The 16,721-nt window shown below is 37.3% G+C and overlaps 1 protein-coding gene across 2 annotated transcripts in view; it reads right to left on the bottom strand.

The window, feature by feature from the left end:
- The window catches only part of LOC150085821 (uncharacterized), a 354,492-nt gene that overhangs the window by 216,073 nt on the left and 121,698 nt on the right, over positions 1-16,721 (bottom strand). For both annotated transcript variants that reach the window (XM_090374264.1, XM_090374263.1), the window contains exons 3-4: positions 15,048-15,142; positions 7,243-7,310 (exon numbers count right to left, since the gene is read on the bottom strand). In XM_090374264.1, coding sequence (XP_090230390.1) covers positions 7,243-7,310; positions 15,048-15,142 — 163 coding nt within the window. The remainder of the gene's footprint in view (positions 1-7,242; positions 7,311-15,047; positions 15,143-16,721) is intronic.

The raw sequence follows: 16,721 nt of genomic DNA on the forward strand, positions 1-16,721 counted from the left end.
AGTGAATGGAACAAAGGGTGCTCTTACGAAGAAAGGCTTAAGTTTTGCAAATTACAGTGTCTGGAGACTAGGCACCAGCGAGGTGATCTGATAGAGGTGTATAAAGCATTGAATGGTTTGAGCATGCTCAATGCTGATGGGATTCTTCCTCTCGCTCAGAATAATCACCTGAGAGGGCATAAATTCAAATTTAGGAAAGACAGATGTAGGATAGACGTGCGGAAATTTGCCTTTTGCCAGCGAGTGGCTGGTTAGTGGAACAGACTTCCATCCCTTGCCGTGGAAGTTGATAGCCTAAATAAGTTGAAGGCTCAGCTGGACAGGTATTTTGAACGAACAGAGGGGTGAAGTGGAAGTGGTTTTTTTTTTTTGTTTTTTTTTTGGCTGATGCTGCATAAGCTTGCTTTCTTGCATCAAATGCCTTTACTAATGCTAATGCTAATTTCCAACTCTGCCTGTGGCTACTGTTAATCTATTAGTCTGTGAATCCTCCCACAAGCTAGCAGTTTTCCGACCCACCTAACATTGCCACGATAGCATCAGTGAATACTCTTGCACCCCTTCTATTTAAGCGTATCCTATCCCTGTAGAAGCAGTCTCTCATGTTAAGAAGCACAGACCAGGGTGAGAAAAATTCTACCTCATGAGCCTCGTACAACCTCTCCAGGGCTGAACTTATTAACAACGCTCTCATCATATACTCCCTTCTGTCGTGCCTGGGCAGGATTGCAGACATTTTCAAATTTAACTGCAACCTGCTACTTTTTTTCAACATTGACCTGTACTTAGTAAATTCACAGATCTCCTACACAGATCACAGATCGCTTAGTAAATCCACAGATCTCCTACACAGATCACAGATCGCTTAGTAAATCCACAGATCTCCTACACTTAATATCATTAGTGGCAACGTGTACAGCAATATCACCTTTTATGCCCTTAAAAGATATCTGCTGTACTAAATCAACTTTTGCCCCTGGCAGACATTTCTTTCCAATGGGTGTAGTCTTCTTCGATTGAAACTCCACTTTCATCAGAAATAACTTTTTCACGTAACCCACAACACCCTTTAAATTTGTCCAGCCAGCCAGAACTGGCTTGGATTGTATTATGCCACAGAAAAGATGCCTACTGCATAGCCTTTTCTTTTTTAATGGCCCTGATATTGGCATGTTTTGGTCTCGAACCAACTTCATTAACTTAAAAACTGCTTCTTCATACAGGCATAATTTTGCATGCTTCCGGATGGATCCCGTTTCCTCAAACAGTTTGAAAATCGAAACACAGTTTATCAGAATAGTTAACAATACTGGCAGGAATACCAAATTTTAAAGCATTCACCCCGCCCCCTTTTTTTTAACGCTCCAATCTACACTATTAACCACTTCCTTTTCACACTACACTCAAGGATTTCTTCTTTGAGTTACTTGCACAGCAGCTAAAATGAATCAGGGACCACTTGTACCTAAGATGTAAACAGAAACAGGTGAAATTTAGTGAGTGTAGATGACTAATTTCTTCGAAATAACATATGAATTTCTGGGATAAAGGAAAATCACTCTCTTCTAATTCTCTAATAGGATGCTTACAATAGAAAACAGGTTGATCAGACCCAATGTTCATGTTGGGAATATGCCTTAATCTTTGCCATTGACTGTGGACACATAGATAACAGTTGACCAGTGCACCCTCTCAGTACAGTAGTGCATACGATGCATAGGTTTTACTTCTTTTTAGCCATTGCTGGACCACTGCTGGGCAAAGACCTCTCCCAAAACTTTCCATCTTTTTCTATCCCATGCCATGGTCGCCCAGTTTCCTCCTGGAGGGTTTTATGGGCACCACTAAATTGTACAATGTTTTAGCTCTTAATTCATGGAATTAGTCCCTTTAGCTCAATTTATGCTTTCTACAGCATCAGCTCTATTGCCTAAAGGGCAGAGGTGCGAACAATGCGTACCCAGGTCTCTCGAAATCAGTTCATTATATGGAAACTATTTTCAATGTAACGACCAGGGGGAAATCAAAAAAATTGACTACATAGAAAAATTCACTATATGCAAGTTCATTAAAGAGAGGCCTGACTGTATTAACTTTTGCCTCATGGGAAAAAATTAATGACACTGCAGAACAGTTGCCATTTTTAAGAGCACAAAAGATGAAATTGCTGTACACGTTGGTACTAATGATATAGCTTCATCTGTAACAATGCCAAAAAGTACTGGAAACTTACCAAAAAGAAATTTCAAATTTGAAAATGATATACTTTCAATTGATGCAATTTGTGCTACCTCTGCATTTATAAGAAGACAATTTTTCAATGGGAACTTTTGCACCACATAGCTACATGTAGCAGTGAAGTACCTCCTCACTGAACAAAAGAACAGAAACATCATCTCTGGCTTTAGACTACCCATGATCTTGGCAGTAGAAACCAAGAAAATCCTGACAAGTCAGAAACCATCCTTCTGGTCAAGTATTAGTAGTGACAAATGATGCAAGAAAACAAGCTTATAAAGCATCAGACAAAAAAAAAAAAAAAAAACCTTCACATTTCACCTATCCATTCACACCAACCGTTTTCCTTGAATTATTCAAGTGGTCCACTTCCACAACATCAGATGGAAGTTTGTTCACAATCAACCACCCACTGGCAAAAGCCAAAACTCCAAACATCTATTCTGCAACATCCTTTCCCATTTTGAATTTATGTCCGTGTGTGTGTGTGTGTGTGTGTGTGTGTGTGTGTGTGTGTGTGTGTGTGTGTGTGTGTGTGTGTGTGTGGTCCGAGAAAGAGGAAGCCTTTTTCTTCCTGTCACCAATCCCGTTGCCCTTCTCTGTACCTGCTCCAGCAGCTCTATATCCTTCCTAAAATGAGGACCCCTGACCTGTATGCAGTACTCAAGATGACTCATGCATCATGTCCTGATTACTACCTTATACAATGGTTACTGATTACTGCCTTATCACCTCTTTATCCCTGCTAGCTAAACTCCTGTATATCACCGACAAAACCCCATGTTCTGTCCTGATAGCACTGCTCAGAGAACTTCATATCTGACTGCACAATTAACCCCCTGGTCTTTTTAGTTTTCCACTACCCTGAGTGTAGTGCCACATGTATGTTAATCTGGGATTATTGCTACCCAAGTGCAAAACTTTGCATTTGTCAATGTTAAATCTCAATTTCCATTTCTTAGCCCAAATGTCCTAATTTTTCATCTTGTTGCAGTAGCATACCATCATTATTCTCATTAACTACCCTGCCAACCTTTGTATCACTGCAAACTTAAGACATTAATCCTAATATACCTTCATCAATAATATTAATAAAAAAGGAAACAATGGGCCCAGCACCACACCCTGGGGTCTTCCACTGATAACATTAGTCCACAAAGAGCAGTGTCCATTGATGACAACTGTTCTCTCACTCAACCATCCTTTGTCTATAGCAGTAACTTGCTGTCAATACCACACTGCTCAAATTTGTAGAGCAGTGGAACACTATCAAAAGCTTTCCTGAAATCCGTGTTTTTTTTTTTTTTTTTTTTGCATCCATTTCCTGTGTTACTGCATCATAGTATCCAATCAAATTGGTCAGACAAGATTGGCCCTTGACAAACCCATGCAGTGACTGAAGTATAACTGCACTCCCCTGTCTAGCTGCTCCTGCATTACTTCTTTTACCAGTGACTTTATATTTTCCCTGCAACAGAAGTTAACCTAAAATGTCTGTAATTACCCATGTCACTCTTTAAGCCCCTTTGTGAATTACCTCTTTTCCAAGGATGAATCCAAAGATGCTCTCATAATTATGGCTAAGGATTTGCTTACCTCCTTTGCAGCCTCCCTTAATATAACTGGATGGATCCCATCCACCCCATGTGCCTTCTTTTGAATTTAACTTCAGCAATTTCTCTTTCACTTTCCTCTCAGTTATTACAAAATCATTTAGTTCCCTGGTAGAGTGTGATAAATTTCTGGACCCACTCTCCTAAAGAATTGCTCATGTATAATTGTAGATGCAAAATACTTATACTTGTCAGCAACCTGAGCAAGATCATTAACAGTTGAACCATCAATATCAAGTGGACCCATGTGATTCGATTCATCTCCTTGAAATCACTTTGATTACTGCCTCTGCTGCAATTGAAAATGGTCCATTTTACAGAGCCATCATTCCTTCTTCTTTCCCTGTGTGTGAATTTCGGTAACAAGACCTGTTGTTTTTGTAATTCCACAACCGTATTTTTTGAAATTTTATTATCAGGAAACATTTGTGAGCAATGTGACGGCAAGATCAGTACAACTCAGAGGAAGGTTATGTTCTCTAACAAAAGATGCAAATAAACTTTCAGCACAGTAACAATCATCATTATGAAATACTATGCTCATTTTTGCATTACTTTCTATGCACTGCATGCTGTCCTTACACTTATTTATTTTTTGCAAATGTTCAGTAGAACAGAGAGGATTTTAATTTGGAAAGCAGTTCTATTCTTTTTTTTATCAATGTTGTGAGATTTTTAGGTATTTATGATATTTCCCCCACATCCATTCCAACTCTAGGTTGCACAAAGAGTTTTCTAATTGTGTTGTATCAGAAATTCAGATTAGGGGTGAGATTTATTTTAATTCTGATCATGTATTCTCCCCCTTGTATTCTCTGTCAAAGATTTTGTCCGTGAATTTTATTCTGATGATAGTGAAAATAGAACGGAGACTAAAACTGCAACAAAATATGTTAATGTGGATCTTGTGGGATTTTTGTTTTGTGCTTTTCCTTGAAAGTGTTTGAAAGATCTCCTCATTAATGACACTGCATTCTGATTGCCCCACTAGTTAGCTTTTATTGTGTGACACTCAATGTTGAGGGTGTGTAGAGTTCTTTCCATTTCCAAATTTTGGTGGACAGAAATGTTTGTCATTCCATTTTAAACAGAAGCAACAGCTGTTTCAACTATTTAGAAAGTTTCCATCTGAAAGTGCAAGCCCACCACAATAAGTTCTTTCCATCTGAAAGAACTTGTTTTCATGGGCTCAGAACTGTTTTGTCATGGACAAGCAAGAGGCCATCAGAGGTTTGTTGATGTTCGTGTTCACTCTAGAAGAGAATTTTTCAGAAAGCTCCAGCTCTTTGAATAGCATGTTAAATGCAGTGAGTAGATAGAGAATTCAGTTGTTTCTGTTCAGTTGAGTCATATTACAAATTTTTGGTTGACACATCTAATGATAAATTGTTTTGTGGAAAGTTCTGAGGAGGAGTTAAGGTTATTAGGAGTTTGCCTTTTCAATTGGCAGTTTAATTGCTAAACTTTTGTCTGAAATTCCATTCATTTCTTATTTTTTAAGTTGTTACCCCATAAATTTAAACAGGTTGGTAGACCAATTCCAAATTCAAAGGGTGTTTATTGCAACCTGGTTGAATTTCTGTAGGTATTCCAGAAGGGAGAAAGCCTTTGCTGTTACTCTCCTCTTAATATTTTGGCTCCAAGTTTGCAAAGTAATCTGAATTGTATATTCTACACAAATGATTTGATTTTATTAGGTTAATCAGCAAGTGTACATAAATCAGATCTACCTTCTTTCAATGCTTTTACCCAAAATAGTGTTAATGAGTTGATGAACCCTTGTGCTTGTTTGTTGTTCTAATGTTAAGTTTTTGGAGATTTTCCTGGACTCAAGGTTGGATTTAAAAAAAAAAACCATTAAGTGGCTGAGACGAAAGATTACAAAAGCCTACTGGAAATAACTGCTTGATTTCTACTGGTCTGATTTTAATGAAATTAGGAATGGCTTGGCTGGAGAGGTTATGCAAGGCTTGTGAGGTAGAATCTTTTTAAAAGGTCAAATAAATATAAAATTTTATAAAAGTCCACCCACTGGGAGTTGAGCTGTTACATGTGGACAGACATATCATGGTGAAGACAATAAACGCATTATGCATATATGCTAAGTTGTCTAAGCTTTTTCTTCTGAACAGCTGTACAAATCAAATATTTGCCTAACATGGAATACTGTTCATATATCTGGAATGATATACCAAATATTCTCTTAATCTTTTATAGCTTCTCAACCCATACATGATATAAATTCTAACAATTTGGTGTTCAAGGTTACCAGAAAATAATATAATTTTTTTTTTGTGATTTTATAGAGCAGATGTAAAAACTTTTTTAAACAGGGAAGGAATTCTGGCAAGAATTTTTTTTACAAAATAACGAAAAAGGATTTTGTTTAACTTTACAACGAATTTTGTAATTTAAATTGTTATTACTATAAACAGAACTATATCAATATTTCACTGAATGCTTATTCACTATTATTAAGCCCTTTAGTGAATTGAAATGAAAAGTCAAATTTGGTTGTGCTGAGTCTTTAGTACTCTTTTCCAGGAACATACCCTAAGCATTCAACAGGATGTCTAGATACGTTTGTAATTAAGTTTAGTTCTCTGAGTATTCTACATAATTATTGTACAGAATACTCAGAAAGCCTAACTTAATTACAAAGTTACACAGTTTAATATTTAAAAACCTCACCATACCAGCTGGACAGATTGTAAATACTAGATCATTTTGTGGATAAGTCATGACCACAAAAAGTGCAAATAAAAGTTTTTAATCTACAAGCATCACAGTGTCAACCTAAAAATGTCATATTAAACTCAATCTTATATCTAACTTGATCCAAATATCCATACAGTACACCCTCACTTTAACAGACTTGAATACACTTTGGAAATAACATACAGCACTCAATGAACTGGGTTATATCCAGTTCACCCACATGCAATCCATTGATCTAACTACCTGAGTCTGATGGTATTTAACATCAGTTAATATACTTCCATAACAAAACAGTGCCAGGAAGAGAGATTTTCCTCACAATCAGCCTGTCACATGTGTCATAAATCGACAGGGTACCTGAGGACGCTTGCTGTACAGACTGAATAATTTTTAGTCAGTTTTGACTGTCACTATAGGAGACAAAAAAATAGCTCTACTATTCCACACAACCAGTAAGTGCAGTAAAATGGAGTATTACAATATTTAATTGCATTTTATTTCATGGATGTCACTTTTTCATAACATTCTAGCAACTTTGGCAACTATGTATTTCTTTCAAATTTAGCAGACAATCAGATTTAGTGGGCATGCCTTAACCCTATACAGTCTGTTAAGGTGAGATTTTACTATTTATAATAAAATGATTTCTCAACAATGACATAATTATACACACCATTTTTAATGTATCCTCATGACGAAGCAAATAAAACATGGTCTGGAGATGCTGCTGAATATCATTTGCTAGAATAGAAACATTTTTTAAAAATAAATCATTATATGCATATAAGGCAGATCAAAACATTCTAGGACTGAATTTTTTAAAAATATCACAACAATGAAAAACCTTTCCTTTTGTACCATGCACAAAACTTTATTTTTAACTATTATTATCTTGACAGGAAATAATTTTGTATCTTTTTTTTGGATGTCACTTTTTAGACAAAGACAAAACTTTGCTTTTGTTGAAGAAATCAGCACTAATCAGCAGACTGCAGAAATAATTAATGAGGCAAAAAATCTTTATCAAGAGTTCCTCCCGCTTGAAATCATTAAATCATTTTGTGGCCTAATGTCCCCCTCTCATGCAACACTGTAAAATTTTTCTTCCAGTCCAATGTCCTGTCAGATGCACCTTCCTGTTTTGCCAATTTTAAAGCTTGTTTTCCCAAGTAATTATTTCAGTGTAATTATTGAACGTTTTCTATTTATACTTCATATAAACACTTTGTCAAACTAATTGAATTTATTCAATTTTGACTGTGTATTTACTCTCTGCCAAAAAAAAAAGTGTTTTGTCAAGGTATCAAAAAGGCCTTTCTGATGAAGAAACTGAGAAATTGTTAGAACTTTGATTTATAATATGATTTCATTTTGTCCAATAGTGAGGATGATGTTATTTTTGATCCCAATGATATATCTTGCAACAGTGATAAAGAAATTGATGATAATGACCAGGAATCCAATCATCAAATCATTCAATAAATCTACAAGTCTTGCTAGTGTGGTGTGTGTATGACCAACCCACATATTCTAGTCAACATCTAGAAAATTAAAAATGCCCTATTATAAGACATTCTGATTTACTGGCCCAATCTATTTCTCAGTATAGTTGTTTGGTACAGTCATTAATCCTATAACACACACTTCTACTCTCATTTTTGTTTACTCAGTGCTTATGTCAACACCAAACTCAGATTTGCACTGGCTACTCACATTGACTGGATGTACTGCCTTAGATTTAACATGCTTATTAACTAAGAGAAGGAACCTAGTCACAGAACATTGAAGTGCACTGGTCACATGATATGGTGCTCCGTGATTCAGTAGTATTTCTTTCATAAGCAATAGTAGTAATATTGAATGTTTGATATCGATGTACTTCCCATGCAAAGCTGAACAGGAAGGTGGACATTTCATCGCTGCATAAACATCAGGTAATTATGTATTTTACAGTTTAATTTTAATATTCTAATACAAAGTAGAGAATAGCCCGCAACTAAGGTCAGCTGCACCCACTAAACCCTTGCCTCGTGGAGGAGTAACGCAGTCAAGACAAACAGGTGTTCAACACCTCCAGCATCTCCAGAGATACGCTACTTTCACCCTCAGTGTCAAAAAATGAAACTAGGTCATGACCTTTGTGTAAACCTATACTGAGTAACTCAGACTGAAATAATCTTTCTTAAGAAAATTTCCGGATGCCACCCACTCACACTAAACAAACCTGCTAGAGCTGTTTTCGGAAAGTCATATACACAGTGGTGTGCAATGGTTCCTGCGCAAGGGTCCTTTGCGAAAAATGTAGCAAAGTAAAAGTCTAAAAGCTGACTAGTGCCTCCCAGGCCGCATATACCTGCAGTCATTGTGGGAATACAGTGCCTGCACTAGTTTATGCATCACCTGACCGAGTCTCCCCCCCCCCTCACATGTGCTACCCCAATAACTCACCGCAAAATCCTATGTACAATCTCTCAAGTTACACATGATAAAAATAGTACAGAGGGAGATGTGCATCGGCCAGCTCAAATGGATGGCACTAATGGAAAAATAGTGTCAACAACAAGATTACGAGATATCAAGGATGCAACAACACAAATGTCTGCACACATGACTCCCAGTCGAACATGTGTCGAATTGCAAACCGATATGGTTATGAACCCACATCCTGCCATAAACGCCAGACATTCACAACTATTGGAAGTCCAAGACACCAGGCAGCCAGCCCAATTACAAGCGATACTCTACATCTTTAAATCATCTATAATCCAAACTCCCTCTCAGAGCAGCAACAGCTGCCACAAATGTTCTTACACTTCATTCCTCAACGAAGTGTAATTCACTAGGACATACCTAGTGTGACCATTCACGAGGTATGTCCTAGTGAATGGTCACAACATAAACCTGTGCACTCGACTAGCATTCAAGGTTCCTCTTCAAACCTTTCTGGTCATATAGATCGCCAGTTAGAAGGAAAAGAAATCCCCACTGAAACTCAGCCTAAGTCTAGTCAATCAAATCTAACCAAAATACCAAGCATGCAGCATATTCACACAGCTCAGAGAGATGCCACACAATTGCAGCCTGCCCACAACTCACTCAGTGATCAGCCAAAACGGAATATACCACCTACCCAACTCACAGGGCCTCGGTCTAAGAAATGTGATCACCCTTGCAATACCAGCCTATGACCTGGGCCCAGATCGCCGTGACAGTCGACAACTGGAATGCATTCAGCAGAAAAGAAGCAGCCAAACAGAGTTCCCCACCCAGACGAAGAGCAAGCCGATCTTATGCTATAGGAACATCTACCACCTCACAGCTCCAAGCAGTAAGCACTGCGGGAAAGGCGAAAAGCAGAATATACGTCTCTCGACTCTCCCCTCAGACCACAGCTGATCAAATCGTGACAGCCTTGAGAGATGAGTGGCGACTTGATGTCGCAGTGGAACAACTCCCATCTAAGCACCGGAGCTATGTCTCCTTCAAGCTCGAATGCGACTCCAAACAGTATCACAGCGTCAGAAGTCCATCTATATGGCCAGTAAGTACCATCATATGCCCCTTTTACAGGGGAGCAACAAGCCACAATGCCACGCTGGGAAACCAAAGCCCCCCCCAGAAATAAAGACAGCTGACTCGTCTATAGTCACAGTAGCGATCAATCCAGCCAAATGGTAGATGCTTTAGTACACACTCACCTGCTACCTTCCAACCAGAGATGCCTCCCTGTAGGGCCTCTGGAAAGACAACCTCAAAACATAATCCATCAAACTGAGATGCCTATCACTACCAGGATCACACATTAAGTGAAAAAGCCTGTCCTCAAAAGAACCAATCGATGAGAGTTTGGACAATTAAAAGAGTCCCTTTGACCCCCATGGTCACACTACTGTATCAAAACATCCACAGTTTAAGGAATAAAATTGAACCATGGATAAATTTTTTTTATCGAAAGAGTTTGATATGCGTTGCCTCACCGAGATCTAGCTAGAACCCAGTGAGCATCACATTACAGCTACAACTCCAAGTGACTACTCACATCCAGAAATAAAAGGAGATAAGGAACATCACTATTCTACAATCAATCCATCCTCACCCTTGAGAACAGCATCTCCAGTAACAGATGATTACGAGGTGCTCTATACATTTCTGAAAATGAGGTCCATTTCCATTGAAGTCATTGTCATTTACATACCTCCCAATTGTACACCAGAAACAATGCAAAAGGTGGCCAACTGGAAACTGGAAACGAATACTGTTTGTGGAGATTTCAACCTACCACCACGTCTGGAACACATGAAAAAATTGCTCCATTCAGAGCTTGGCATAGCTGGCCTTGCTATAAAAAACGAAGGCCTCACAAGGGGTACAAACCAACTGGATCTGATTTTCACTTCTACTGCCTGTATGCTTGAGACTCCTCAAGATGGTTACTTTAACTCTGACCATGACCCAATCGTAATACAACTAGAACCACTAATTGCAAGTTACAACTCAAAAGGACAGGTGATACGAAGAACAATCTATAGTTCAAATATCTGGTTTCCAGATGCATTACAGCAGCATCTCTCATCCCATGGTATGTCCTTGAATCCTACGACACCCTACTAGCAGTCAACCTGTTAACTCAATGGATTATTACAGTAGGTCAATACACTGCCTCAAAGACGATCACTATCACTCCCAACATCTAAGCTCCAGCTTTCAACTAAAGCAGCAACTCCATAAGCAATGGAAGCAGTCTGGTGAAATTAGTGACAGAATAACCTTTTCAAGAGCAACAGCCATTTTCAACCACCAAAAATCCCAGGCCACCAAAGGCTATTTTGATTGTTTGCTAGCAATAGGTAAGATACCATATACCGAACAACCACCAGTTTCCCAGAGAAACTCTACCCCCAGAGATGGATTAACTTCATAATCAGATATGATGACATCGCAGAATCCATCAGTAACCTCAACCATGTATTCAATCATGACAAACAGAACTCTCTGACAACTATCATCATATCAAAGCACCAAATCTTGACAGCCTTGAATTCAACCCTGTCCTCTACAGCTGTGGGTGCTGATGGAAAACCGTAGTTCACGTTGAGATGCTTGGGACCATATATCATCCAGCCCCTTGTTAGCATCTTCAATGCAGTGCTGACCAGACGCATCGTTCACCATCAATGGAATGTATATCTGGTAAGGCCACACCCGAAAATAAGAACGGTGTCATTGGAAAAGCACTTCAGACTCATCTCCAATTCCTCATGTCTCCTGAAACTACTAGAAAGGGCCCCTCCTTCCAACTCTAATAACTCACATACTTCCAGATGCCCTAACACAAATTCATTCTTCATTACCAAATAGGTCCACCATTACCAAACTCCTTGCCATCACCCAAAGCATCCTTATAGCATTTGAGAGAGAGAAAACTCCTCATAACGTACCTCGACATTGAAGCAGCTTTTGATGCCATTCAGGTACCTGCCCTCCTACAACTACTCTATAGATGGGGATGCATTTCACTTCCTCTTAACCGTACTATCATACTCCATCATTCAAAAAACCTATACCAAGCAAATGTCTACAAAAGTACCACAAGGGAGGGAACTCTTTGGTCTCCTCTTTACTGCCATTATCTCCCCTTTCATAAACCAGAGACCAGATGTATTGTCTTATGCAGATGATTTAAAAATACTGACCACCATCCAAGCAAACACAGACTCCACTACAATCACAGAGGAAACTAACAGCATGCTCCACGCACTAGAAGGGGGGGGGGGCTACCTTAAATAATTTGGGCTTAACATTAACCAGCGAAGTCTAAGTGCAGGCTCTACTCCTTGAAGACAGAAATAACAACCATCTCACCCAACATCGGTGGAGTTGCCATCCGGACTGTTCCATATTATACATGGGGGGGTTTGTCTTTGACATAAAACTGAGATTCAACAAGCACATTGGCAAACTCATCAGTCGTGCAGCGTCTCAGAGAGGGTTACAGCAACAAAATACAATAAACCCTTGATTTAACGGACTAATAGGGGAGAAGGGGTGTCGGTTAATGCCGAACGTTTGTTAAATCGAATGTAACATGGGGGGGGAGACATTTTTTATTGTTCTTAATGTAAAAAAAAAGCTTTAATGCAATATACAGTACTATACAATATAAAATTATGTTGCAATTTGGCCTTTAATTTACGGATATCAGAAACTGTGTTTTTTTACACCGTAAATTTCACAAACACATGCTACCGAGATGCCTTGTTCAAATTTCTCAATTAGCTCTAATTTCTGTGCCACATTTAAGTTCACATGCTTTCTTTTAACTCCTCTATCACTTGATGCCATTTTAAATTGTAAGGATTGCAAAATTATTTAATAAAGTCACAATTCAGAAATCACTCTGTATACAACCTGACCGTATGACAGCTTGAGGCAGACTGAGACCGAAACAAAACGAGTCGGTAAACCTGCAGTTTAGTGTCCCGAGTCACGTTCAGCTTGCAAGTCACCGTCTGCTCTTATCTATTATCTGTAATCTGGGAAAATTTAATTTTTTAACATTTTCAGATAGAATAAAAAACAATTTCCTGAATTTGATTATAAAAATAAAAGTAGGTAATTATCAAAACAATGGAAATAAGTAATCATTAATTTTTAATTAATAATAACACTGTTTGAAAAACCTAAAAAATAAAAAAATAAAAAAATAAATAATAATATGGTCGAGATTAATATGTACATTACTGTTTTATTATTTGTCCGGTCCGTTAAATCCGAAATATCGGGGTCCGTTAAATCGAGGATTTACTGTACTTCAATATATGGCTTTCTTTGATCATGCATGTTCAAGTACATGCATTTTGTACTTGAATTTCAATTTAATTTTGTTTTGTATTTTTTTATTTGTAATCTTTTAAAATTATATGTGATTTTGGATATAATGCCTTCCATGTAAATGATTTATAAATAAAAAAATATTAAACTTATATATTTAATTTTTTATTCTGAGTTGCATGACTCCTTTTTAAGTAAAATAAGGGTGTGTGACCAAAAAAGTTTGGGGGCCACTGTGTTAGAGAATCAATCCTACACGTATGAAGTAAAAGAAGCCATCAAATCATTTTTTATTAACTGACACATTTTACTTAAAAAAATAAGGTGCCAGTTAAGAAAATAAAATAAAAAAATAACTCAATTTCAATTGATTTACCATCATATATACAGAATATTCAAAAAGTATGTTCAAAAATTCTGAGACATATTCTAGGATCCAAAGGGAAAAAAAAAAAAAAAAAAAAAGAATAATAATAATAAAATATATAAACATACTTGTATGCCTGATTCTGAACAGTAATGGTGCTATAGCTATTTGAATTTTAAAAACTGGTTGAGTTTTGAATAGTAAAAAATAATACTTAGTAAACGTTTTGCATTTCAAACACCTTGTGTATACAGTAAAACCACACGAATCCAAAATTATCAGAAGTTAGTCTCTGCTGGATTTCTGAAACCTAATACTGCATGGCTCTGTAACTAGTTGAGTTGAGTACACGGATCTTTGATGACCACAGAAAAATTCCACAATGTTCCAAAAGAGAGGCAAAGTTGCATTACCCTACCACAATTATATCAACTCATTCATTTCCTGAGTATTTCCTATGTTGTTGGAGCTAACGAAAACAGTGACTCCAATGCCATTCAAAAATTATATGTCTATGGTGTCTCTTTATTTTCTGCTCCTAATCATGACTGACGGCTGATATAATTAAAAATGTTTTGGATTTATGAGATTTTACTGTATATACATAGGTTAGATGCATCATTCCCCTCCCCCACAAAATAAAAACCAGCACATATGGATCTAGTTAATAGCTTACACATTGTTTCCTATCATTTTAACTAAAATTTTATCATACAGTGCCCCATAAAATGAGTTAACTCCACAAAGAGTGCACAAAAATCAATAATAAAAATAAATCTTCTTCTCAGGATTTATTCCATTATTATAACGGTTCTCCTCAACCTAACATCGAAAGGTCATTCCTTTATTCTTTTTTTTCCATTTTCTTCTATCTTCCCCCAATCTCTGTCCATTAGTCCTCTTCTATTCATAGCTGCTCTCACACACTCTATCCATGTCCTTCTTGATCTTCCTCTCTTTTTCCTTTGCCATGGCATCCATTCCATTGCTCCTCTAGACAATCTGTTGTCCTCAACTCTCTTCACATGGCCAAACTACTCCAATCTTTTCTCCTCTATTTCATCAATGATGGTGTTTTGGACATTCATTGTATTCCCTTATTACACCATTTCTAACTTTTCAGTCCTAGACTTTCTTGCCCATTTTTGCCAAAAATCCATTTCAACAGCCAGTAGTTTTTTGGCTTTCATTTAAGGTCCAAGTCTCACATCCATATAATAAAACACTTTGTAATATTATATTATAAAAATAATGCCATATATATAATTATAACACCTTACCTCCATGAGGACTTGTTTTCCTATAGACATGGAGACATTCATCATGTGGTAAGACCAAAGCAGCTCCTTTTACAGCAAAATAGCACTCACTCTCACTATATATTATATATGAAAAATAATAATACAAACATTAGTAAATATTTTTATAATAATCGTTAATAGTTTATTAATATGCCTAGTAGTACATTCATCATGTGGTAAGACCAAAGCAGCTCCTTTTACAGCAAAATAGCACTCACTCTCACTATATATTATATATGAAAAATAATAATACAAACATTAGTAAATATTTTTATAATAATCGTTAATAGTTTATTAATATGCCTAGTAGTACAAATTCAGGTGAAACTAAACAAAACTGAGGTCAAACAAAACTTTTGACAGTGTTGCACATGGAAGACTGCTGTACAAATTGGAGCTTGGTTTGGCTTTGGTTTTTATGGCACATGAGCAGCTAAGACTATAATGTGCCAAGTCTAATGTTAAAATACAAGTTAAAAATAACACTGCTATATCAATATTAATAAATAGCTATAAAACAAGGAAATTTAGACAAAGATAAAATCAGGTAAAAAATAAATATACATGATGTGTAATAAAAACATTTATATGTGTGTATAAAGGTTTATAATTTTTAAAAGGTTAAAAATTGCAGACATATCGTCTTTGTCAGTTAAAATCTGACTGAGTGCATAAGGCTCAGTCAGACGGTTAAAAGCACTAAAACATAAACAGCGTGCATTTAAAAATCTAGGACACTCAATAATGATATGTTTCAATGTTAAAATATTATCACAATGCTCACACATCAGCCCTTAGCAGAAAAGCATGCATTAGATGACTGTGTCCATGTGGAGCTGAGCCAAAACAACTTCCTCTTTATAGTCCCTGCACAGACTAGATGGCCAAAGTTTGATTACAGGCTTAATTTCATATAACTTATTTTCAGCTTGCCCATGCCAAGAGCATTGACACTGGAAGACCAGTTTCTTTCATATTACTTGCCTGTAGTCTGTATAGGGGACTAACAAACAAGAATTATAACGGGTCACTGATTTGGCTGTGGAGTCTGTCAAATTATTTCCCATGATCCCAATGTGGCTGGGGATCCAGCAGAAGCAAATATCAAATTCCAATTCACAAAGGAAATGTATCCTCTGCTGTACCCAGGACAGAACTGGATGAGGATTGCACCTCATTGACAAAGCCTGCAATGAACTGAGAGACTCAGTATATATAATATAATGCATTTTAAAACAGATCGGTGTCCTGAGAGAGCTGCAGGTAGACAGCAGGTGGAGTACTATCCTTCCCCAAGTTGCTAAAAGAGAAGTTGCAGGTGGGAACCAGAGCATGTCAGAGTGGAAAGGATTTCACAGGTGATGGGGCAACGTTGTCTACCACGATGCCCAAATTTCTGAATTGACCATGGACACGAATATCAATTGGCCATCTCACGAGTGTTGTACAGATTTTCCCATTGTGGCTCAAAAACGGGTATCCGCATGGGATGGCCTGGCAGGGATTTAAGCTTGACAGCATACAGTAGAGACAACTGTTTTAAATGAAGAGACAAAGACAGTTCATTGGCTTCGCATAAAGGAGATGTTCAAAAAGCTCCAGTAGCAATATGGATAGCCTGATGATGAATGGGGTCAAGCCACCAAAGGATGC

The sequence above is a fragment of the Mastigoproctus giganteus genome, chromosome 5, assembly GCF_048544385.1.
Source record: "Mastigoproctus giganteus isolate SK-2022 chromosome 5, ASM4854438v1, whole genome shotgun sequence".
NCBI lineage: Eukaryota > Metazoa > Arthropoda > Arachnida > Uropygi > Thelyphonidae > Mastigoproctus > Mastigoproctus giganteus.